The following is a 26,205-nucleotide window of genomic DNA, read 5'->3' as shown; positions in this document are numbered from 1 at the left end:
CTGTTTCCTTCCCCAAGTTAGGGAAATTTTCAGCTATTATTTCTTCAAATAACTGTTCTGCCCCTGTCTCTCTTCTCCTTCTGGGACCACTATAATGTAAATGTTAGGATGGTTAATTTGGTTCCACATTAACTTTCAGCTATCCTCATTTAAAAAAAAATTTTTTTTTCTATTTTCTGTTCAATTTGGAAGATTTCCACTACCCTGCCTCCCAGGTCACCGATCTGTTCTTCTGAACCATCTAGTTTGCTGTTTATAACCTCTAGTGTATTTTTCATTTCTGTTATTGTTTTCTGCAGCTCTGATTGATACTTGAATTTTCTATCTTTCTGTTGAAGGTCTCACTGTGTTCATCCACTCGTCTCCCAAGTTCAGGAAGCATTTTCATGACCAATATTTTGAACTCTTCACTGGCTAGGCTGCTTATCTTCATTTTGTTTAGCTCTTCTTCTGAGGTTTTGTGTTTTTTGTTTTTTTTTAATTTGGAACATATTCTTCTATTCTCTCCTTTTGCCTAACTCTGTGTTTGTTTTTATGTAGTAGATAGTTTAGCTATGTCTCCTAGTCTTGAAGGCATGACCTTATAGAGGAGACGTGGGGCCCAGAAGTGCAATCCCTGTACCATCGCAGCCAGGTGCTCCAGGGGTGTCCCCTGTGTGGGCAGCATATATGCCCTCCTGTTGTGACAGGGCTGTGACTCTTGCAGGCATTCTGGTGGACAGTGTTAGCCTCTGGCCCTACTGTCTGCAAGGCCTGGCCACAACTGCTGCGGGCACACTGCAGGGAAGCGTTATCATCCGATCAGCTGTGTGGCCAACTGAGGTGCAGGCTTGTACAGGGCTCTCAGGGGGATATGCCCCCTGACATTCACATTTTAAAAGGAAGTTTCCAGAATGGCACCCACTCTGCCAGGATCAGCATAGGAGAACAAGATAGCACAAATGGCTTCCTCTGGCATCTCAGTCCCTGAGGAGAGGCCCAGCTACCTCCTGCCTCTTCGGCAGGTGCTACAAGTTTAGTGAGTGGGTCTCCTTAATCTAGGGTTTGTGGGTCTTTCAATCTGATATTTTTGCACTGTTTTCCAGGGTGAGTGAGTCTATGCACACACCCATTATGAGCAGTCTCCCTTTTCCTACAGTTCTGTAGCTTTTCTGGAGGTATTCCCTGTTGGTTTTCAAAGCCAGACGTTTCAGGGCTCGTCTCACTTTAAAGGATATAATAGTTAGGGTTCCTGATGTGGAGCTCAAATCTCTTGCTCCTCAGGGAATCTTTGAGACCCCTCCCATCTGTAGAACACTGTTCTTGGGTGCTTTTTTTCCCCTTGAGACCACGTGTCTGCCCTCAACCCACTTCAGTGCTATCCCTTATTGTGCAGGCTCTGTTTGTTCAGTTCCTACATCCTCTTCAGAGGGAATTATTCCATATGAGGTTGTAGAATTTGTTGTACCCACAAGAAGAGGGGAGCTTGGGATCTTCCTACACCGCCATCTTAAACTCTCCCTATATGTCCACTTTTGGACGGTGGTTCTCAACCCCAGCTATACATTACAATGATCTTGGCAGCTATTACAAATTGTTACGCCCACCGTGCACTCCAGGCCAATTAAATCAGAAAACAATTGAGGTAGCTTTGGGCTGAGGGCGTCCAAAGCAGGTTTTAAAGAGAAGCTGGTATGATTTAACTAGGTGAGGAGAAGGGAGGCATTATATGTGACAGCAACTTGAGCAAAATTTTAAAAACTAAACTAGGAATCGATAAAGAAATTAATTTGCCTAAAACAAAGGAAGCAAGGAAGAAGTAGTGAGGAAAATAGAAATGCTAGAATATGGGCAGATCACAACAATTCTTTATAAATTTCTAAATTGCTGCAAAGTAGATATACTTACATCCCATTACTTATCATGATAAGTTATACTAAGCACAGAGATCTTACCAATACTAGTCACTTTTTCATTCCCAAACCATCATCAGAGTCCCTAGCATATAGTAGATATTCAATAACCAGTAGTTGAATAAATACATCTGATAAGTAAACAGATAGATAACTCAGATAGCAGCCCAGGAATTTCTTCAGGTATCTAGAATTCTTGAGAAAAGCAAAATTGCCTCGTACCCAATCCCAAGTTGCTCATTGCAAACACTTTTCCACGCCTTACTCAAATCTCCCTGGGTCCTCAGCTGGCTTCACTGGATGTGGTTTCAATCTCTTTGTTCTTAATGCCATCAACAACAGATTGTGTCTAATAGTTTTTTACTAAAGTTTGACAAAAGTGAAATAGCAATGGGGATGAAGGCTTTATGATCAAAGTACAAGCTAGCAAGCAATTTAAAATGATGTCAGATAGCCCCATTGTTAACTGGGTCACTTGACCGTTCTCACTGGCCATTATTCCATTCTGAGATCTTGCCTTCTGCCATATTACTTCATTCCTATTTTTCTAAGACTTCACTAGTACCACCCAAACTACAAATTTCAGCTTTTTCTTATAGAGAAATTTAACTAGGACTATCTCCTACACCATAGCTTAGGGGAAACTCGCTTGTAACATCCAACTTTCTCAGAAAGTATTCTGCCAAACCAAAGTTCAGTTATTAATCCCATTTCTCTTAGGGCCCCAAACTTTTATAGCCAACTATGATTTTAAGTGGTAATTTCTGGGGGGCACCTGGGTGGCTCAGTTGGTTGAGCATCCGACTTCAGATCAGGTCATGATCTCACAGTTTGTGAGTCCAAGTGCTACATCAGGCTCACGGCGAACAGCATAGATCCTCTGTCCTCCTCTCTCTGTTCCTTCCCTACTTGTGCCCTCTCAAAAATAAATAAAACATTTAAAAAATAGATGGCAATTTTTTTCTTTCTCTCTATACAAAAGAGAGAAACACATAGGGAAGACAAGTAGAAAATCTCGAACCCAATAACAAGTAAGGACCTACGAGGGAATAAACAGTCATTATCGGTGGTTCACAAAACAATATATATTCACATTATTGTTGAAAATAATCCTTCTCTTCTTTGCTAAGGAGTCACAAAATGAATGTCTTTGTCTTGCAATGTCATCGCTATATCCAGTCACATAAGTGGTAGTGTGAATACAGTGGGTACTCAACACATGGACACTAATCGTGAGGATAAAGGGTAAAGATGAGATACTCTCTGAGATTTTATACCTTATAATAATAACTGTAATAATAGCTACTTTGTATGTCCAAAGTCGTTTAAAAGCATTAACATTTCACATGGCACACATCCTCAGAAAGCAGATCAATATTTATTCTTCCAAGTGTGTCGAGTATACAGTTGGGGCACCTCGAGGTGAAAACGTCACCCTGCCAGTGTCAGCCTCAGAACTTGGAAATCACATCCCCCAGTTCATTATGTCAGAATAATAAAGCGACCCTGGCCAGTTGAACATATTCATTAGCGGTCAGGGGGAAGCAGGGCGGAAGGAGCAGACAATATGGCTTTGGGAGCATCCAGAGCTAACTAGCCTTCAAAAAAAACAGGACTATTATTTGACATAGCATCAGTACGGGAAGGGAAAAAGCCATGAAAACACACACACACACACACATCACAGCAGGCCTGTTTAGTCCTTCCAGATGAGAATTCATCTTTGCGACTCGTCGTCCAAGTAATTTCATTGCCACTAATTGGGAAAGGTAAGAGAGAGGAGTAGGGACTACGTTTTGCCCCATCTCCTTTTCTCTCTGCCTCTCTCTCTCATTAGAGTCTGTTTAGCTGATTAAGCAAATCAACCTTAATTAGTAACTAACTAGGGAAGAACTCTGCAAGGTTTGGTTAAGCGGCATCAAAACCCACAGCCGGCTCTCAGAGCCCATTAAGAAGTAATCATCCAGCGCAACTAACAAGTCACTAGACCATACTTTTACAATTTGGCTCTTTTGTTCTGTCAGTTTGAAGAGCCCTGTGCATGTGATGCCATTTAGAAGGGAGCTCTTTTAGAGCTTTCACTCAGGAAGGCGTCGGGAGCTCTGGGGGTAGAGCTTAGCTCAGAAAAAAGGGAAAGAATTCAAGTTTGCGTTGACAGCTTGATCCCAGAGAGAGACGACTGGCTGCTTGTCTAGCAGGTCCTTTGGGTGTGGATGAGGCAGGGGCAGGAGTCTCCGTCTTAAGTGAACGTGTGTGCCGCCAATGTTAAAGGCACAATTACCTTCCCGCGCACCTCTGTTTGCTAGTGCTGTTTCCTTCCATAAAACCTCTTTTCCGCTGCCAAGTGGAGCCCGGCAGGCAATAATATTTTTCATGCACGATACACATACTAAAATGCCCTTGTGTGTTTTTAACAGATTTACAGTTGATAACAATAGGGCTGTTTTGTCAGGCAAGGTAAAAATGCATTTGTTACAAATGCAGAGCCCTGGCCAGGGTCCATGCGCCTCACAGCTGCTAGTCCCTCAAAAGGGTCCGTCCAGCTCCTGTGAGCAGGGAAAAGTAGCAAAAGTAATCAAGCTGAAGGTCTTTTTATTCAAACTGAAGTTCATCTTTCCGATAAGGATTTTTATTTGTTGAGACCCTCTTCTCCCACCTACGAGGACCATGATAACATAAACACGGGGGGGGGGGGGGGCGGACGTGAGCATCCTTGTATTTGAACGCGGACGTGGCCCTTGCATTCTTCGGGGACTACGGTCTTCAAAACTCAAGGAGGAGAAAGGGATGGGATAAATTGTTGCGTAAATCAAACCACGACTTAGAGGAGGTATCCCTCAAAACGTGAGAATCCTTGACTAATAATTAGCAGCTTGCTATTATCCCAGCTCAATTTTGTTTTTGTTAAATGAAACCACATATTAAACGATAACTAATAAATAAATGACTTCTATCAGTCAACTCCAAGAGAGATTTCTGCTGTTAGAAACATCCATTTACAAATACATATTTTTATGAAAGGACATACTGGTGAAAAGAATTTTCTGTTGTTATATTGAGGGTGAAATGAATTTTCTACATTATTTTACAGAAGAACAGGTTGATATCTATGCTGGTTGATATTAAACTATGTTTACCTTCTTGTAAGAAATAATATGAGACATTAGCTGTTCGACATATGTTATCATATCTACCGATGCGAGACAATATACTGTTAAGTCCGCAGCTCTGATGTCTAATAGCATGGATTCAAATCCTGGCCACAGTGTTGTTAATTCTATGAACTTACTTAAATGTTTCCAATTCTTGAGCCCCGATTTCTCAACCATTCGAGTGGGGATGGCAGGAATCGCATCTACCTCAAAGCATTTCTTGCAAGATAAAATTACATAATAAATATCCTCTCTACAAATCCTGGAATTCAATATATATTACTTACTTTAAATTATTATTCTATAATAAGTGGTGAAAATAGTCACTAATCAATTCGCATATGAATTGTGTTACATATTATTAGCCAAATTTATTGACAGTAGCTGCTGTAAAACAAACAAGCCCTGCATTTCAGGGGCCTCATTTAATAGCAGCTCCTTCGAGGTTACTCAAAGCTCACTGCAAGGAGACATTTCTGAGTCACTCTGCAGCGTGTGGTAACTCAAGGACCCAGGCTTTTTTACCTTTTGGCTGTGCTATCCCCAGGAGGTTCCTCACTTTTCTACTATATTCTCTGCTTAACACTGTCTATTAAATAGAGACTAAAATGTGGAGAATCATGTGACCTGTTTTAGCAGCCAAACCTCCGTGTGTGGCACATCAGTTTTGCCCACAAGCCTTCTGCCAGAACTATTTGCATGGCCCCGCCTACATTCAAGAAAGCCACTGGAAAACAGTTTCACTGTGCGTCCAGAAGAAGCACATTCAACTCAATATGCATCCAGTCAGGATGTGTCATTAACGTAAATCGTTAGGAGCTAAAACTGGTATAATTGAGGGGCCGGTAGGTGGCTCAGTCGGCTAAGCATCTGACTCGATTTCAGCTCAGGTCTTGATCTCACCTCAAGGAATTGAGCCCCACCTTGGGCTCTACACCGACAAGGAGGAGCCTCTTAGTATTCTCTCTCTCCTGCGCTCTCCACCCCTCCCCTGCTTGCACACACATGCCCATGCAGGAGGGCATTCATGCTCTTTCTGCCTCTCTCTCAAAATAAATAAATAAAGATGGTGTAGTATCTACAACGTGTACCAGAATGCTCATAATAGAAAAAAAATGTGTTTTTTTACAAAAAGTTCTATGCTTTCTACAAAAGAAAACGTGCATCCCTCTCATTCTTCCTCTAGATTTCTATTTTGATTCATCTTTTCTGGGAAGACCTTTTATTATGGAGGCTGTGGGCACCCTCACTGGTATCCCCATGGCCTCTGTCATAGCATTTGGTCCACGGGATTCTCAGTGTCTCTTTACTGGACTTGGCTATTGGACCAGAAGTTATCTGAAGAGTGACTTAGGTTTTCATCTGAATTTTTCCTCACCTAGTACAATCTCTACCCTGTAGTAAACACTCCACACCATTTACCAAACAAATGAAGGAATTTCTAGGTATAACCCAGCTGTACGTTTTAGTCAGTAAAGAAAACCATAATACAACTAAAACCTGCCTATCAAAGAATAAACGATTCATGAAAAAAACATCAATGGGAGGAATATACATTTTCCTTTATAAGAATATAAAACTCAATTTCTTGGGTTCAATTTTCAACATTTAGCACCATACTCTTAAAAAGTAAAAGATCTTGACTGTTTCATCAGGGTCCAGTAAATTGACTTGGGAAACATTTTCCTTCCCTATGTGTATTCATGTATTATAGCTGGAAGACAAGGACTAACAACTTAGAGCAAGGACCCCAGGGATCCTTCCAGAACTTTTGTGCTATAATTAAAAAAGAGATGTTGTATGGAAACCAATTTGACAATAAATTATATATATATATATATATATATATAGTAAAAAAATAAAAAATAAAACAAACCTATATAATGTTTTTTCCTGAAGAAAAAAAAAAAAAAAAAAAAAAAGAAAGAAAAAGAAAAAAAAAAGGAGAAACCATCTCTGAATCTCTATTAGTGAAACATTATTTTTTTGGCAGCCTAAGATCGGTTACGAGACAAACGGTTCCTTTTGAGGGGTAGGAAAGAATACTTAAGCTGTAGATAATTTACTTTCCAAATTAAACTTTCACTAGAGACAAAAAAAATGTGTCGAGATTTTTTTCTATTTACAGTGAAATATAAAATGATACAGTGTTAGGTTTCTTCAGTATTTTTTACATTATTATAAGATTTTAGATCTTATTGTAGATATTCACCTTTGAAAAATGTCTTAATTCCTACCAAAACTTCTAAAACTTAGGACTACTAAGGACTACTGTTAGCACCTTACCCAGTTTCAAATATTGAAATATTTAGCCGACATTATTCTAACAATAATGGTGACCTATTCAAATTGAAATCACTGAAGTTTCTCGTTGGCATATAATTTATATTACTTACTAATTCCTATCATGCTACTACTATATTATCAATATTTTACCTATAAAGGTCACTATTTCCTTTACCTGTTAAATCTACTTTCTCAGAGGCAGTTCACTGCAGTAGTTAAAAGTTCATCTTCTTTTCTGAAGCCACATTTCCTACTTTAAACACCAACTCTGCCTCTCGCTCTCGGTAATTTTAATTCACAACTGATATTATCTTTCTGTGCCTCAGCCTCTTCATGTGTAAAATGTGGCTAGGAATAACATTTAGCCGACAGGTTTAAGGTAAGGACTTAGGCAAGCTTACACATCAAAAGCCTTGGAGAACAGTGACACTTTGAAAGCCTCTAGAAATATTTAGCTATTATTACCCATGTTCAACTTTCCACATTCTTGTTTCTCTTTTCCCCCATCATCCTAATCTGTCTTCTATCCTTACCCACCTATTGGAATTGTTCTAACAAACATCACCGCATTGCCAAACTCGGTGGTTTATTTTCCATCTGGAAGTATTACTGCTTTCTTTGTAGCATGTGGTCCTTTTAATCACACTCGTTTTCTTAAAATGGTCTCATCCCTTGGACAGGGAGAAGAGGTATGGAAAAATGCAGAGAGACTGTTATCATAGTCGCTCCGAGAAAACCAGTATAAGGAGAAGGCAGAAATTGGTTTACAGGTTAATTTGAAAGAGAGTAGTCAAATAAGACTAACTAGAATTCCTGGACTCCAGTCTACTTTCCCTATAATCCATTCTTTATATTGGCATTTCTGAGACAAGAATAGGGTCTTGTTTTATTCCTCCTTAAAACCTTTATTTCAGACTCTTAAATAAGAGTGAAGAGAACTTGGATATAATTTGTATGTTTGGGGGTAAGGGTGGATAATCCGTATCATATGTCTGAATATAGTGCATTATTCCGAGAGGAGATCCATATATACATTTCCTTGGGGTCCATCTGTCCTAGATCAAGAGCCACCATTCCAATGGTTAAAGTTTAAAATCCATAAGTAAAGATGAAATCTTCATCTTAACTCTCACCTTAACTCTCAAGTACCTCTCTCCCCTTCTCCTATCCCCACCACGATCTTACCATGCTCTGCTAAATACTGGTTTTCACAGTTCCAAGCTTTACAAACTTTTTTCTACTTCATGGAATATCCTTGCTTTCAACTGCCAACTGGCAACTGAATACTGATTTATTAAGATCCAGGGAAAATTTCTTCTCCTCTTCCACATTTTTCTGCATGACATCAAACATAATTGCAAATTCCTGAATTTTTCACCCACAGAACTGTGTATAAACCTCTACTCTCTACTTATCACATGCTAGCCATTGAAGTTGTCTGAATGCCTGTCGCCCCAATGAACAGTGAACTCCGAAGGCAGGGGCCAGGTCTGATTTATCTCAGAGTATCTACCAGCACTTAGCCTATTGCCAGATACTCTGTAAAGAGCCTTATAAATGTTTCCTAAATGAGTGAGTGAATTACTGATTGCTGTCTTGCTTCGAATTCATCTGTTAAGTGAAGGATTGTATGGTGTTTTCTGAGGGATCTTTATTTAAATGAATGTTGGTTAATCCACATGATTCCCATACCCTTCCATATAGAGATGAACTCGGGAATAAAGTGGTATGTTTTACACCACTTCTAAATTGTTCTCAATCCTGTCAACAGCACATCAATAATCAACTTGGTAGTTGCTGAAGGAACAGTGATTTGAGGCCATCCTTTCTAAGTCTTAGGTGGCCAGCATGCACTCTTTCCAGTGGTATCATTTGTCGAAATGGGGCTCACGGTGATATTACTTCAATAACACCTCCACTGTATATCCTGGAGTGTCCCATGTGAGTCCTGTACATAGTTCGAGAGAGAGAAACTGAGGGAGAAGCAAAAGACACACATCTAATAACATTTTGTTCTTAACACTCAACTATATTTTCATTCTATTGTCTCATCTTTGTGCATTTAAAAAACATCCAACCTCTATGCATCAGTACTCCTGTATCCCTTGGGTCAATTCCTAGCAGTGCTATTGCTGGGTCATAGGGTAGGTCTATTTTTAATTTTCTGAGGAACCTCCACATTGTTTTCCAGAGTGGCTGCACCAATTTGCATTCCCACCAACAGTGCAAGAGGGTTCCCGTTTCTCCACATCCTCTCCAGCATCTATAGTCTCCTGATTTGTTCATTTTAGCCACTCTCACTGGCATGAGGTGATATCTGAGTGTGGTTTTGATTTGTATTTCCCTGGTGAGGAGTGACGTTGAGCATCTTTTCATGTGCCTGTTGGCCATCCGGATGTCTTCTTTAGAGAAGTGTCTATTCATGTTTTCTGCCCATTTCTTCACTGGGTTATTTGTTTTTCGGGTGTGGAGTTTGGTGAGCTCTTTATAGATTTTGGATACTAGCCCTTTGTCCGATATGTCATTTGCAAATATCTTTTCCCATTCCGTTGGTTGCCTTTTAGTTTTGTTGGTTGTTTCCTTTGCTGTGCAGAAGCTTTTTATCTTCATGAGGTCCCAGTAATTCATTTTTGCTTTTAATTCCCTTGCCTTTGGGGATGTGTCAAGTAAGAGATTGCTACGGCTGAGGTCAGAGAGGTCTTTTCCTGCTTTCTCCTCTAGGGTTTTGATGGTTTCCTGTCTCACATTCAGGTCCTTTATCCATTTTGAGTTTATTTTTGCGAATGGTGTGAGAAAGTGGTCTAGTTTCAATCTTCTGCATGTTGCTGTCCAGTTCTCCCAGCACCATTTGTCAAAGAGACTGTCTTTTTTCCATTGGATGTTCTTTCCTGCTTTGTCAAAGATGAGTTGGCCATACGTTTGTGGGTCTAGTTCTGGGGTTTCTATTCTATTCCATTGGTCTATGTGTCTGTTTTTGTGCCAATACCATGCTGTCTTGATGATTACAGCTTTGTAGTAGAGGCTAAAGTCTGGGATTATAGCAGCACTCTCAACAATAGCCAAATTATGGAAAGAGCCTAAATGTCCATCAACTGATGAATGGATAAAGAAATTGTGGTTTATATACACAATGGAATACTACGTGGCAATGAGAAAGAATGAAATATGGCCCTTTGTAGCCACATGGATGGAACTGGAGAATGTGATGCTAAGTGAAATAAGCCATACAGAGAAAGACAGATACCATATGGTTTCACTCTTATGTGGATCTTGAGAAACTTAACAGAAACCCATGGGGGAGGGGAAGGAAAAAAAAAAAGAGGTTAGAGTGGGAGAGAGCCAAAGCATAAGAGACTGTTAAAAACTGAGAACAAACTGAGGGTTGATGGGGGGTGGGAGGGAGGGGAGGGTGGGTGATGGGTATTGAGGAGGGCACCTTTTGGGACGAGCACTGGGTGTTGTATGGAAACCAATTTGACAATAAATTTCATATATTGAAAAGAAAAAGAAAAATTAAAAAAAGAAAAGAAAAAACATCCAACCTCTTTTGATCTACAGGAGATAACAAATTTTCTTAGGAGGGTGCATAAAGAAGTTAGAATTAGGGATGCTTCTGGCATCTTCACTTTGTACAGAGGAAAAGATTTTGAAGCAGGGAGAACATAAACAGTATACACTAACTCCTGACACACCACTGCTTTCTTAAACGAGAATAATAAAAATTTGCAAATGAACAAAAGAGTGGGAGGTAGATATCTGATTTACAATGTTTTTGAGATAAAGAACACTAGAAAAAAAGATCAATGTGAATAATAAAGCATTGTTAACTGAGTCATGACATTTCTATTCTAGTGACGATTGAACGGCAGAACTGCAAATGAGCACCTTGTACCACTTTCTAAGTGGGAAGAAGACATATAATTATAATCCTCACACTGACGAGAATTCAGGAAAATCTGGGGAAAAGTTTACGGAAAAACATATTGACATATCAGTATTATAAATTACTTTCTCTTATTAACCCGCCCCCCCCCCCAAATTCTTTTGTGGGCTAGCTCATCATGGCACAGAAGGTGTTTCACGAAAAGACATACCTGCCTTAAAAAGTCTTTTTTTTTGAAAAATATCTACCATATATTTATTCCGTAACTTGCTCCACATGCAAGATATATCGGAGAAGTATATTTTCAAACACGTTTAACCTCCATTGTCTTGAGCTCCTGTATCAACAATGTCACGTCACTTAACCGAAAATCCTCATGGAAACCTTGTATTTAGTCAAAACTAATGAATCTGTTTTAACACCCTTTGCGAAAGTAAAAGGAGATATAATACTATGTTTTCACTTGACATACATTTTCATCCAGCTCCTTGCTTTGTCGGATGGTTCAGGGGGAAGAAAACTGCAAAAATTACAGGGACGTTATCAACTGTAGTGTCTTCATAGAGAACAGAACGGAAAATGGCATTTTGCTGAGCGAAATTTAAAATGAACTAAAAAAACAAACAAACAAACAACAAAAAAACCCACGAGGATGAATTTTCTCCTGATGTTTCACTCCACTGAAGTCTCCAGAGGGGAGACTCCTAAGCGTTGAAGGAAGCTCTCTAAGTGACCCCATTACTGCCTCCGGCACTCGGAAAGGCAAAGGGGCAGTTGTAAAGTCAGACACGGAGTGAGCGTTGCAGAAATTACAGCAGTGCCTTAAGTGTATCCTCCGCAGGGCGCTTTCCTATCTTCAGAGGACACACTCATTAAGTGCTGCCAACAAGAAAACTACGCAGTTTTCTTTATAAAAAGTGCCACCTTTTATGGAACATCTGGAGCTCGTCCAAAGGGCTTCCAGAATAGGTGGTAGAACATAATGAAGTAAAACGGCTCAGCCACCGAGGTTTTAACACCAGCTGCAGCATGGAATCATCGCTACCCGGGGAACTGGGGTTATTCATCAGCCATTATAATGTGCTGGGAAGATCCAGGAAGAATGCAACATGTCTGGTCCATGTCAAGTCCTTCGCTGGGATTTGGAATCAGTATGCGAAGGGTCTACTTGCAAACTTAGAGGAAAATATATTTTGGCTGTTTATTATAGTTGACTAATCCAGATCTAGCCACACTCAATTATTTTCCCTCCGCCTATTAGGGATAAAGATACACCCGGGGATTTGATTTTTACATTACCTTGGTGTTTTCTGCAATGTCTGTTGTGATAAAGAATGAAGATTAAGATGTGTGGGGAAATATAGAAAAGACTATAGAGATTGCATTCTTGTATATATCCAATGCAGATGGCCTATCAGGTTATACTCAAGAAAGAAAGCAAGCCACAAGGGTAGCAGGGGAATTGGAGGGCACAAAAGTCAGATTGACTAAGTGGTATCAGACAAAGAGCACAAGAAAAGAGGAACAAACATTAGGTCTAAAAGAGTGATAAGAACAAATTCACCCATGGCGGCGGGGTGGTGGGAGGGGGGCAACCACTGAAAGAACCCCAAAGCAACCTAACATTCATTGGTATGTGAATTAAAGTGATTGCATGCAACCTTGCAGTTTACCTGATTCTGTTCTGTGATACCCTTAATGTGGGTAGTACATTGGGAAAACAAATTTCTTAGATTTAGGTGTTGGAGATGAACCTGGGACAAGAGCACCAGCCTTTACGACTCATTAGGACAGTCCAGAGTGTGCATGAACTTGTTAATAGATCCCTCATTCCTCTAGGGAAAGAGAACTTCCATCTTTCTGAATTGAGGCACTACAACTAGTTTCCTTGCAATCTAGATGAATAACTTTTGCTTAGAAAGGGAAAGGGAATCATTTCTAACTCAGCCTCTAATATCTTCTGAAGCATATGTGGGTTCAAAGTTCCAGACACGAGTGTTTACATCCCTGCTTTGCAATTATCTCCGTAAATTTTAATGAACCTGTGCAGACAGAGATGGTAGCAAGAGTTAAAACTTTGGAGTTTGAGCAAACTGGGTTTGAGGCTGTGTGACCTAGGGCAAGTTGCTTCATCTCTCTGAGTTTCCATTGCTTCGTGGCTCATGATAGGTGCACAATAAATGAAAATTTTAGCCAAAAGTCTTGCTTTTGCATATTAACGCTGTGCTGCAAATAGACTAAGAGAATAATACAGAAGAATGAGAATCACCTGAAACAGGTAACAGACATTTGACCATAAGCCCTGCCGAGTTTTCCATCACTCTCTATTTAATAGAATTTACTTGAAACTCAAGTCTGTCCCTAACACAGACCTACAGAATCAGAAATTCTGAGAGTATAACACAGCGATCAGTGTTTTAACAAGCACTCCAGGTGATTCTGATGAACGCTCAAGTTTAAGAATCACCACCCTGGCTATTATAAAACAAGACCGGGGTGGGGAGGGGGGGCTCACCTCAACATACCGTATAAACTATGCACATATGCCAGCTGGACTCAACAAGCCGATCACCTGTAAAGGGATTCCTCTCAAAGCAACCTTGACAAAAGCAAATGTACTTCCTTTAAAACATCAGCCGTATCTTCTAACTTATGGAGCTCTCCTAAGGAGGAAACACTCTCTCAGCCTACCACAATTTCTGAATCGGAATCACCTGGTGTACTTATCCTTGTTTGTATCACCAAGGGGCAACTTCAAACAAAGTATGGCTGGCTCATTTCAGGTTTAAATATTCCATTAGCTAAGCAGTGAGTAAGTTCTTGTAACCCAGAAGGCCCTATGGTTCCATTTTAAGCATTATTCCTTTAGCGTCTCCGTTACTGTTTTCAACCTTTTGAGCTTCTGCAAATGTATTTGGCATTCAATTAAAGTGAGATTAATCCGAAGCAGATGTAGCAGGAGCAGAGAACTGCTTGGTTGAAAGCCTAGCCATCCAAAGTACTAAATTATAAGCACGCAGACACAAACAAATCCATAAATATCAATTATTTAAAATTATTTAAAATACATAGTTTTGTATAACTCATTTGACAAAAATACAAATGCCAATGAGCTCTTAACGATGAGCTCTAATGACCAGTTTTACCTTTATGGCAACATAAAAGTATTTCAGAAGCTAGAGACCTAGAATTTCAAAGAGTCCTTATTTCCAGTTGCCAAGAATTCCAATTTGACCCAAAGCTTCAAGACTCCATTGCTATGACTGTAGTCCTACCGTAGGATTTAGATTTCCAGAGAAAGAAAACAGCATAACTCCTTTGTCCTGACAGCTTGAGGCTGAGCATGTGGAAGATAAAAGGACTTAGAGAACCCTAAAGCATAAAGGGTGTAGTTAATATTGTTATTTACTAAGGTGGATAGAGCCAGAGTACTTACCTACAAGACACGCAGGATGTCAGCCAGGCTCAAGAGTGTTTTCTTTCTTTCTTTTTTCCTTTTTTTTTTTCCTAATTGATAGAGCCTCTTAAAGGGGAATCAGGTGATTAATCTACCCAAACTGATAGAATGAGGACCAACACTCCTCATCTAATTTAGCGATACCGCGTAAATATGGAAGATGGCCTTGACAGTGATTGCCTGACATAATCACATGCATCAGAGTCCCAGAAAGTGGGACAACAGCCAAATGTGTGTCCCTTCATACCCAATCTCACTGCCTTTTCTCCCCCTTCATTTGAACCTTGCCTCAATGGGGAATTCTGACCAGCAATTAATCATTAAGTGGAATTACCCTGGTACAAAAATCAGGTTACGGATGGTGTATAAGGAATGCCTGTGGGCAATCCCTCTGTTGACATGTTTGGCTCCTTTAAGTACATCATAAAGTCCCCAAAGATACAATCATGTCTCACTCATCTTTGTATCCCCCACGCATACCACAGTGGTTAAGAGGAAAACCTAGCTGCCAAGTACCTAAATTCAAATTCTCACTCCATTCTTTACTAGCTTGGGAACATGACAACGAATAAGGCAGAGCCCCCTTCCTCACTAGGAAAACTGAACTTGTAATAACTCCCTCACTGGGTTATTGTGAGAATTCGTTCAAAGCATCTCATGGTATGAAGCAAATGTTAACTATCATTATTTTTATTATTATAGCAGGTGCTGAATGAATGGATGGGTGAATTGTGTGAGGGAAATGAAACTGACATGTACAGTTCATTCCACATCTAAAATTCTATAATTCTACTGAGTTTCTAATAACTCCATCTCTGAAAGCTTCTTTTTTTAATGTTTGTTTATTTATTTTTGAGAGAGACAGAGAGAGAGAGAGAGAGGTAGAGAATCCCAAGCAGGCTCTGCACTGACAGCAGAGAGCCCAACTCGGGGCTTGAACTCAGGAACCATGAGACCATGATCTGAGCCAAAGCTGAATGCTTAACAGACTGAGACATCCAAGCGCACCCCGCCTCCCCCACCCAACCTCTGAAAATTTATTTGAAAAATATTTTATCAGTGTTGGCTCTTATAGTGCATGATTTGAATTTAACATAATATATGAAAGTGCACAGGACTAGAAGCCAGAGAACCATATTTAAACATTATATTACCTGCCACCTAGTAAGCTGATCTATACCTACAATTCATTCAACTTCCATGTCAAGCACTGTGCTAAGTTCAGGGACACCAAAGCATCAGTTCCTTCCCTCAAAAGTGGGAAAGATACACTTATCACACAGTGGTATGGAAGCACAGAAATGACCTTCTTTTTCACAGGTTAAGGAAGGCTGAAATGTTCCCGAGGGCAGAAAATGGGTTTCATTCATCCTTGTATTCCTGACTCCCCGTCGGGCTGCCAAGTATGGTAGCAGGTGAGAAGTAGTTGTCGAATAAAGTATCACTTTCTCTGAGTCTAGAGTGGTAACCAGGAGCTCAGTAAGGGGAGACAAGAAGAAGGGGACTCTAAGTACAAGAGTGACCTTGTAAAGGGCATTCACAAAATTGGGAGATGCAAATGTATGCGTGTGGTGAGCACGCTGTTGGGAGGGAAGGAATTGCAGATAAATGAGATAGTGTCTATGAAAGCAATGATTTGAAACTGTTGTACAGCTATTTTGTTGTTGTGTTGATCTCTGCCCTCGTTCTGACCTCTTTGACATCCATATAGTTTTCTGAGATGGATGTGTCCCTCATTCAAACATTCACAGGACAATGTCCTGTCCAAACTGCCTTAATTCTCTCTCTCTCCTTTCTTTATGAAAATAAGTTAGAAAATCACTTAAGAATAAAAATACACAATGGGGCACGTGGGTGGCTCAGTCAGTTAAGCGTTAGACTCTTGGTTTTGGTTCAGGTCATGATCTCAGGGTTCATGAGTTTCAGCCCCACATGGGGCTCTGCGTTGATGGTGCAGAGCCTGCTTGGGATTCTCTCTCTCTCTCTCTCTCTCTCTCTGGCCCTCCCCCACTTGAGCACACGCACTCTCTCACTCTCCCTCAAGATACATTAAAAAAAAAACTTAAAAAAAAGAATAAAAATACAATACTTGCCTTCATCATCCCTTTCATTAAAAAAAGAAATACTGTACTTCAGTGGCTCAGTTGGCTCAGAAGCATCTGCCTCTCTAATTTGGCTCAGGTCGTGAACTCGTGGTGCAGGTTGTGGTATACAGCCCTGCACTGGGCTCTGCACTAACACTACAGAGCCTGCTTGGGATTCTCTCGTTCCCTCTCTCTCTCTGTCTCTCCCCTGCTCACACACACACACACACACACTCTCTCTCTCTCTTTTAATTTGTCAATTTGAAAAGGAATACTTCTTCAATGAAGAAATACATTTTCCCGAGCTTTTACGACAGCCTCTTGCACTGAACTTGAGTGCCTGAGTTGCGTTTTGCTCCCTCATGCGAGGTTAAATTATTTTTTCGAGAAAGTTTTCATTGCTTTTCTTTGGAGTAGGGTATTTTCTTCTGACAATGCATGATGAGAATGCCTTACTGTACTTCCCGTGCAGAAAAGTCGAGTTGATCGAGGATACAGTTATCCAGGCATCATTGTATTCCCTCAAAATTTAATAAATGTGATACTGCTGTTTTCTGGCACTTAGTTTTGTGCAAGGAGGATTAGGGGACAACCTCAGGACAGCTTGTTCTACGGTTTTGCTTGTCGGAGTGTTTGAAAAAAAGCTTCATTTTTGTAACTCAAAATACTTTCTAGGATTGTAGGTCTGTTTCCTGAATTTTAGGCAGGGAGGTGTATACTCAAAAACTGCTTCTACTCAGAACATATACTTAAGGAGTTTTCTGGAGCAAAGCTTATGTTTAAATTGTTTTGGTTTCTTCTTTAGAAAACTCATTTATTAGTGTGCTCTGACCTATGTACCCAGCATCTCTTTTATTTATTATCATAGCTTGAATCCTGTGTTTTTTACTTTTGAACCACGGGAAAGTTTTTCATATTTTCTCTCCACATTACTATTGATATTTTCTGCAGTGTCAGTTCTGTGTTTTGCTGCCCCTGAGGCACATTTTAATTCTGTGAGTACAGTTTTGACTTTTTCAGAGTCATTTATTTCACCACATCCCTTTGGATCTCTCTTGGAGGCTTTTCATCTCAATTTGTTTCTTAAGATTATCTCCTCTTTTCTTCACAGAGTTCTTCATGCTACCTAATGAGAACCTCGAACAATTTTTGAAAGTCTTCCTCTTGTGTAGTGTAACAAACCCTACCTGGATTGGTTAGAGTGACAAAGAATTACCACTCCCTGGCAGATCACAAAGCACACCTCTTCAAAAGCCATGGCAACCCAGCTTTCTGGTTGACAAAATATTGATTTCCGAGCCAGGAACCAGGGGGGAAAAGGCTATTTGGGAAAAGGCCCCTCCCCACAGAACTAGCATAACTCACTGAATTCTTCAGCTCAATACTGATGGGTTGATATGTAGTGTAAACATTTCCCAGGTCAACGTAATATATATTTTGTGGATGTGAGCATTTGTCTTTTTCGAATAGTGTCACAAGCATTTTAGAAGAAAGCTAGGGGAAGGTGTATCAAAGATGGCTAAAAAGGTATTTTAAACAGGAAGCCTTGATGATTACAATGACCATTTGGCCTCCGGAAATGACTTTTAAACCTACCCCGTTATTAATAAATGGAATAATTGGACATTTTTTTAAAGGAGACTTTTTTTCCTTGAAATGGCCCAAACCCCTCACAGGATTGTCCTGTTATTTTTTTAAGACCTGAAATTTTAACCTCACTTCATGCTAGCTCGTTTTAACACTCTAAAATATATTCAGAATAGTCTACCTTAACACGCTTGAATGTTGAATATTTTATGCTTGGACAAAGAGCAAACTGTAGGTCTTTCGCCAAGCACAGTCAATGCACTTGAGTATGGGTTACCAAAAACGCTGGAGATTTTTTTTTTCTATTTATTGTTATAGCTCAAATCCTTGTGTCTCTGGTAGGCTTTAAGTGACATAAATATGCATTTCCATCTGCACATCCTTGTCAGGAATAGTTCTGCTGGGAGGTGTTATGCCACCCAAGTACTTCCAGAATAGAGTCTGTTAATCCTGTTACCACTATAGAAACTCAGAGGAAAAGTCTACTCAGGCCACTACTGCAGCTGCTGTGGCTGTAAATGTTCCAGCAACCACACCCTGGCTACCAAGAGGAAGCATAAGAGAATTGACTTTCCTTCAGGTGGAGAGGGCTGAAGAGAAAGCTGACCTTAGACCAGTAGTCTCCGAAGTTTTTATTATAAACTTTTAATGGGTAAAAAAAGGGCCGGGGCACGGTGGGGGGGGGGGGGGGTACAGCAGGCCCACCTTATAGAAAGATACACATGCACACTCACACAATGGTCACATATGCTGCCATGTTAACTGCTCTCTACATTATAAAATACGCAAAATAGCTATTATATTAGGGTTTTTTAAAAGTGCATGTAAATAGATGCTCCAACCCCACTGGATAGTTTTGCGACTCCCCTAGGTGTATATATGCCATTTTGGAGACCACAGGGTTAACTTCTACCAGGTGGTTCCACCAGGAAAATAAAATTTAACCCCCCAGTTAGATTCATAGGTTCCATAATACACTGGGCACACACCGTGGGCGAAAGGAGTTGTGAATAAGTGGGTCGTTTGCTTGTCCCGCTTCTTTCTTGCCCTGCCTTCTAGTGTGGCTCCACTTCCGGCCTCTCCAGGGTCTCTGTATAGATCATACCTTATTCTATTCGGCATATCATAGATGGATACTAACTAGCCAAGGTGTAGAAGCAAACAGGGAGCCTCCAAAGTCTGTCAACTGATACTTTACCTCAGAGCACAAAGGTGAGAACCAGCTAAAAATACCAAATCCAATCGTCAGTCGTCCAATAAACATTTTCAACAAGAGTTTATCGATCTACGAACACAGAATGAGTGTCTTTACCCATCTAATCCCATTCAGTGCAGGAGGGCTCCAAATTATCCATGAATCTAGCTGTGGAACCAAAATTCCTCAGAAAAGCAGTGAATATGAAAAAAACCTTCGATCTCTCATGATAGTGAAAGACTGTCTTTTTGGATGCAGAAAATTTGGAAAACTGACTCAAAGTTCTTTTCGAACTGATAAAAATAATGATTTTATTGGTAAAACCTGAGTTGACCTGAGAACAGCAAACTTCTTCCGATCCCTGTTGGTGTAAGTATAAATCAATACAAGCTTTCTGGAAGTCAATAATTAGTACATTATGTTCAGAGCTTTAGAAATCAGGCCATCAATGCAATAGTTCCTTCCCTCTGAATTCAACCTATATAAACAAATACATATATGAAAAGTTTCACGAAAATAATGTTTAAGAATATGTAAAGTAGCAAAAAAAAAAAAAAAAGGCGACAATCTACATTTTCGTTGAATGGGGAAATTGTTAAATAATTTACCATGCAAGAAAAGCTATGCAGTCTTTGACTCCTTACTTATTACATACCTACTATGTCTCAGGCACTCTTCTAGAATATGGCAATTAATTAATATAGACAAAACTCTTATGAATGTGATATTTTAGCCAAGGAGAGAAGAGACCTGAACTCCATAAACAAATCAACAAACACATAGAGTAAACATTTTCAGAATACTGGAAAATGCTATAAAGACGATGAGACAGAGATATCATAGAAGTGGCTGTTGGCGAGAGGCTGGGACTACTTTGTACGTGGATTTCTCAATTTCGGCACTGACACCTGAAACCATAGTCTTTATATATCATTGGGGGCGGTGGGAGGGTGTGTGGAGAAGGAGTTCTTGTGCACCAAAGGATTAGTTTAGCAGCATCCCTTTAGCCACGCACCCTACTAAATGCACTCACCCCAATCATGACAATAACACAAGTCTCCACCCACTGCCAAAATCTGCCCCAACTGAGAAACAATGCTTTAGGTTTAGGGTAAGGGAAGTCCTCTCCGAAGGGGTGATGGTTAAGCTGAGACTTGAGGGTGTTTTTAAGTAATCTTTAGGATAGAGAGAAATGCTCATGATATACTGGTAACCTATATAATATATTCAATAAAATCCTGATACTGTTCTTTTTAAATCTCTGTCTAGAAGACAATACAGCATCATGGTTAGAAGCACGAACTCAGAGCCAGATGGCTAAGTTAAAGACGCAGCTTCCTCCCTTGCTTGTTGTGTGACTTTGCTTGTTGTGAGTCACTTGTTGTGTGACTGTACTTAAGTGTCCGCATCCAAAAAAATGCGGGTGGCTCCAACAGGTCCTGCCATAGAATTGCTGGGAGTATTAAATGAGTTAATATATGCAAAGGTCCTAAAAGAGTGAGTGACACATCTTGGAAGCACTGTATACAATATATATATTAAAGTGAGTGACACATCTTAGAAGTAGTATACATAGGATTTATGTATTATATTAGAATATATTAAAATTAGAATCGATATAAAAATACACTTTTGATATTCTAATTTCAGTATATATGATATATACATCGTCCAGACCTGACACATATAGAGATATAGATACACCAAATATTTCCACTGTCTTTTGGTGAAGCAGACACGGTAACATGTTGATAATGGTAGAATTATAGGGGGTTTCATTTTCTTTGGGTCTTTTTATATTCTTCACAGTTTTACAGATATAAATGCAAATGTTGCCTTCAGATCAAAATAAGGACTGATATATATTTTAACACAAAAGAGAATGTTTAGGCTTTCATCAGGGTTAACTGGCATATCGAGAGTGGGGGAGGAAGACCAACGGAAGACGCGCTCAGAAAACCCGTCCCAGAGAAAATGAGTCAATCGTCAACTGAAAACTGAGACACCCCACGTTCACTCCGTCAGTCAGCTGTCAGTCATCTGAAATTTATTGAACACTTGCTTTCTGCTAGACACTGTGCTATAGGTGCTGGGAAATTGACGATGAATGGAGCATGCATTTCCTCGAGGAGCTCACAACGGAAAGGGGAAGAGAAACACCGCCGCAATTAGCCACAGTACAAAACACTCAGGTATCAACCCAGGCCTCTGGGGACTCCCGTCGGGAACAATGCATTTCAGTGCGAGTGGGGGGTGGGCACTGTGGCAAACTTCACTCCGAAGATGGCACCCGCACTGGGCTTTGAGGGATATGGAAGCTGCAGTCTTTTGTAGAAGCTCTGGTTTTGAGCACACACATCAAGTGTCTCCCTCATCATCTACGAGCAAGGCCAATTAACCTGGAGGGAGAAACTTCAGAAGGGTCACAGGAGTTATAACCTCAGAAAAGTATCTTGATCTCATATCAGAGTGCCTGGTTTCATACAGCAATTGATGAAAGTAAAGCTTGACTGTGGCAGGAATGAGAAGACCCAGTGCAATCTGCCCCTAACCAGCAGGGTAATCTGGAGCAAACCACTCAAACCTCTGACCTTGCATTCATTTCCTCATCCACATAATAGTGATAATAACACTCGGGAGCACTGTGGTGAGCCTCAAATGAGACAATGCCAAAGAGAGACTTTAAGTGACATTCACTTAGTTGGGATGAATGAATTGTGATGGTTTTCACATAATAGAGAATATTTGGAATAACTATATTATAGCTTAATTTTTAACATTTATATTTAAATACTGACAATAAAAAAGCCACTGTATATATAATACCGATTATGCAGGAGTTTATAGCCTGATTGGCTTCACTGATATTTTTAAAGCTCTAAACCTATTACCAACCCAAGTGCCTCAAGCTCTAACAACTGCTAACCAATTTTTTCCCCGAGATAACATAATCTTTATTTCTTGAGACACGTTATACAAACATTAAACTGAAGGTAACTGCATACAAATGAATTGGAGACTTATAATTGCAAACTGTTTTCATGTCTAAAGAAGATTCAGTCACCTCCTAGGACTGAATTGTTCCTTTTTACAAGCTTAGGATCTAGCTATGAAAGTATATCACTTAGCCTATGTCTGTCTACAGGTGTGAAGTGTAGCAGGGAGCGGAGAACAGATCATGATCTAAGAACGTTACACCAAAACACCCACTCCCACCCCAAAAACATTGAAGATGCTTTGCAGGTGTGGAAGAAGCTTTGCCACGGGGCTGCGTTCAACCTTCTTCTCTCAGTTCTTTTTTCCTCTTTAATCCTTTTCACCTTGAACACTCACTGCTATTGTATCTGGAGAAATAATATTCTTTTGCTTCTTCTCTCTTTAAAAAAAAAAAAAGTTTTACTAATGCTGATTGAAAAGGCTTAAAATGTCCCCTTGTCATGGCCTTTGATAAACATTTCATCTAACGTTTTCTGGGGCAGTTTTAGTTGAAGCACCACAGAAGACAAAACAAGAATATATAAAACTATTGCTTTCACCTGAAAGTCTTTAAAGGACATCTTCTCACCAGAGCCGGCGTTTGAAAATTACAGAAAAAAAAAATGTCCAATAAGTTTACCTCATTTATTCCTCTCCTCTCCAAAAAAGAAATTTAATGAATCCAAGACTTCATTTTGCCCTAATAGGATATAGCCATGGATCAAGCCATCCATAACTTATTTCCATTCATTTAAAAAAAGGTGAGAATATTTTCAACCGTCAGTTTGAGAAAATTATCCCCCACTCAGCTTCCAAAAGGAAAATGAGTGTGTGTTTTTTTCAATATAGCTTCTTTAAGTACCAGTTACCTTTTATTATGCTTTTGGCAGCACTTAGAAATCCTCACCTTCCTAATTTTGTTCTGTCTTCTCCAGCCATAGTATCAGTTCCAAAATTGTACACAATATAAGAATAATAGTTCTCTACACCTTTAGAAAATGTGATTCTAGCTCTTTCTAATAATTTTCAGCATGCTCTATCATGTCAAATGCTTTTGTATATTGTGTTCTTATCTACCAAGCTGTGGAGAATCATTTCTGACATTTGTGTGAACTTTATAAACTTTACATACAAAGGAAAAAAAACCTTTTTTTTTCCCTCTTTGGGGTTGCCTGAATTAACCGTAATTACTAACCATGATTATTTGTTGATGGTTTGGTAACTTATACCTTGAAATGTCACCTGTCTGCTTCGATCTGATTTCAACCACAGATAATTACGGTATTAAATTCTAAGCTAGAGTACAGTTCAAATCCAAGGGAAAATATAATTTATCATGATAGCTTTAGAAATGGCCCATATATTTGAAATACACACTCACTGTAAACATTTTGGTTCAGAATTAAAATTAAAATCACCCTGCTTTAAACACTTACCTGACAACATTCACATAGGCTTCTGGAGTTTACCACTCACAAGGAAAATTTAACAATAAGATACCTTTTTCAAAAGACAATTTGGCAATAGAGTGCATAGATTAATTCAGAACAGGATAATGAGAAAATATTGTGGTAATGATGAGCTATTAACATTTGTGTGTGCATGATGTGTGTGTATTTTGTTTTAATTTTTTTAATGAATAATAGGGTCAGAAGAATATTACTCAAAACATCATTTCGATTATAGTGTGTAAGATGTCTTGGGAAGTGTTGTCACTATAGTTGAGACTGATGGTGACAGAAATCGTCAGATTTAAGAACAGAGAGGGTAAATCTTGAGAGGTAGTGATGGGAATGAAAAATCAGAGACGCATTTGTAAGATACTTAAAAGGAAAAAATAAGGGGTACCTGGGTGGCTCCGTAGGTTAACCATTTGACCCTTGATTTTGGCTCAGGTCATGACTCGTGGTTCATGGGTTTGAGCCCCATGTCGGGCTCTGCACTGACAGTGCAGAACCTGCTTGGGATTCTCTCTCTCTCTCTCTCTCTCTCTCTCTCCCACCGCCCCCCCACTCTCACATGCTCTCTCAAAATCAATACATAAACGTAAAAAAAATAAAAGGAAAAATTAATAAGAACTGGTAAATAATTTGGATGGAAGGATGGGATAATTCACTGGGAGTTTTTTTAAAAATGACAATACAGGGGCGCATGGGTGGCTTAATGAGTTAAGTGTCCAACTCTTGATTTTGGCTCAGGTCATGATCTTGCAATTCCTGGGACTGAGTCCTGTGTTGGGCTCTCGGCTGAGTGTGGGAGCCTGCTTGGGATTCTTTCTTTCTCTCTCTCTCTCTCTCTCTCTTTGCCCCTCCCCCGCTTGCACACGTGTTCCCTTCTCTCTCTCTGAGTAAATAAATAAACACCTAAAAATGATAAATCAATGAAAAGAAATTGAATTGTGGGTTCTCCAGGGATAGTCAGAGGAACCCAGTTGGGGGGAAAGAATAGGGGCTTAGCAGAAAGATATACATTAATTGTAAAGATGAGCTGGTAACTCAAATAAAATGTCCAATAGTCACAATTTGTGATGACTGTAGGTCTCTTGAGGACCAAGACTGTTTGCTATTCTTCTTTGAATCTCCCAGCACCCAGTGCGGGAAGGACACATAGCTTACGCTCAGTAAATGTGGCATAGCTGGCTGACGAAATGCATAGAGTTTGGGGGGCCAGCTTCACAAAGAAAATCATAAATTGTGAGTGTGCACAAATACAATCTTCAAGGGTAGGGTACAAAGAAAGGAACTAAGAGGACAAAGATAGGAATAAAGGAATAAATACACTGAAGGAACCAGAGAGGGAAAAAAAGAAACCAGTAACAGAGAAAGGGCAGGTCTGGGAGTTAAACTGAGAGAGAGGAAGGGAAGGGAAGGGAGGAGTGGGGGAGGGAAGGAAGGGGGGAGGGGGAGAGGGAAACAAGAATAGAATCAGAGCCGTTAGGCAAGAGAGATGCTACTTATTTATAATTGGAATGCGTATTTATCTCTATATACCCCCAGATAGAGAATGCATAGATGCAAAAATTATAAAGTCACATTTAGTGAGCAAAAATGAAAATCATTAAAATGTTTCCTTAATAACTTAAAGTAAATAAATTAATAGCTCCCGACATATTGATTCATCTATCGCATGTGGGCACTCAATAAATGTTAATTGAATTACATTAATAACATTTGCTCAATGGTAATAAAAAATTAATTAACTGTCTGTCTTTTCTGTTACTTAAGTTTATGCCCATTGGTTCTGCAATTACTTCTAGCCCAAACATGAATTTTCTATCTCACTGGCTTTTGAGACACACTTTAATTTTTTTTTCTCTAAGAAATACGGTTGAGCTTCTAATTTTTGTCCTAATTTTGGTATTTTTTTTCTGTTAAAAAAATTATTTTCTCTAAGTTAATGTCAAGAACTATGTATAACATCCCAAATATAGTGTCACGAGTTCCTTATTTAATTCCAAAATCGTTTTCTCTGCAGGAGTTGTGATACCACTTTTTACTTGTTTCTCCTTTTAGCCTATGCTACTTTATAATACTTTGGATACAATGTCAAATAACACCACAAAAGACAAATCTGGGGAAATTTATTGTTAGCTTTCCATCTATAAAAGATGGAAGATGTCAGTCACATTCACCCAAAAATTGTGACTCACTTCAGATGTCAGAATTCTGGGTTGAACAGACTGGGTTCTGAAAT

The 26,205-nt window shown here is 39.6% G+C and overlaps 1 protein-coding gene across 1 annotated transcript in view; it reads left to right on the top strand.

Moving 5' to 3' along the window:
• The first annotated feature begins 669 nt into the window (after positions 1–669).
• MDFIC2 (MyoD family inhibitor domain containing 2) overlaps positions 670–26,205 on the top strand; it is a 37,626-nt gene continuing 12,090 nt past the window's right edge. The window contains exons 1-2 of the mRNA XM_081790673.1: positions 670–822; positions 21,609–21,728. Coding sequence (XP_081646799.1) covers positions 670–822; positions 21,609–21,728 — 273 coding nt within the window. The remainder of the gene's footprint in view (positions 823–21,608; positions 21,729–26,205) is intronic.

This window comes from Panthera onca, chromosome A2 (assembly GCF_046562875.1).
Source record: "Panthera onca isolate mPanOnc1 chromosome A2, mPanOnc1 haplotype 2, whole genome shotgun sequence".
NCBI lineage: Eukaryota > Metazoa > Chordata > Mammalia > Carnivora > Felidae > Panthera > Panthera onca.
Note: the sequence above shows the minus strand (reverse complement) of the source record. Positions and strands in the feature narration are given on the sequence as shown.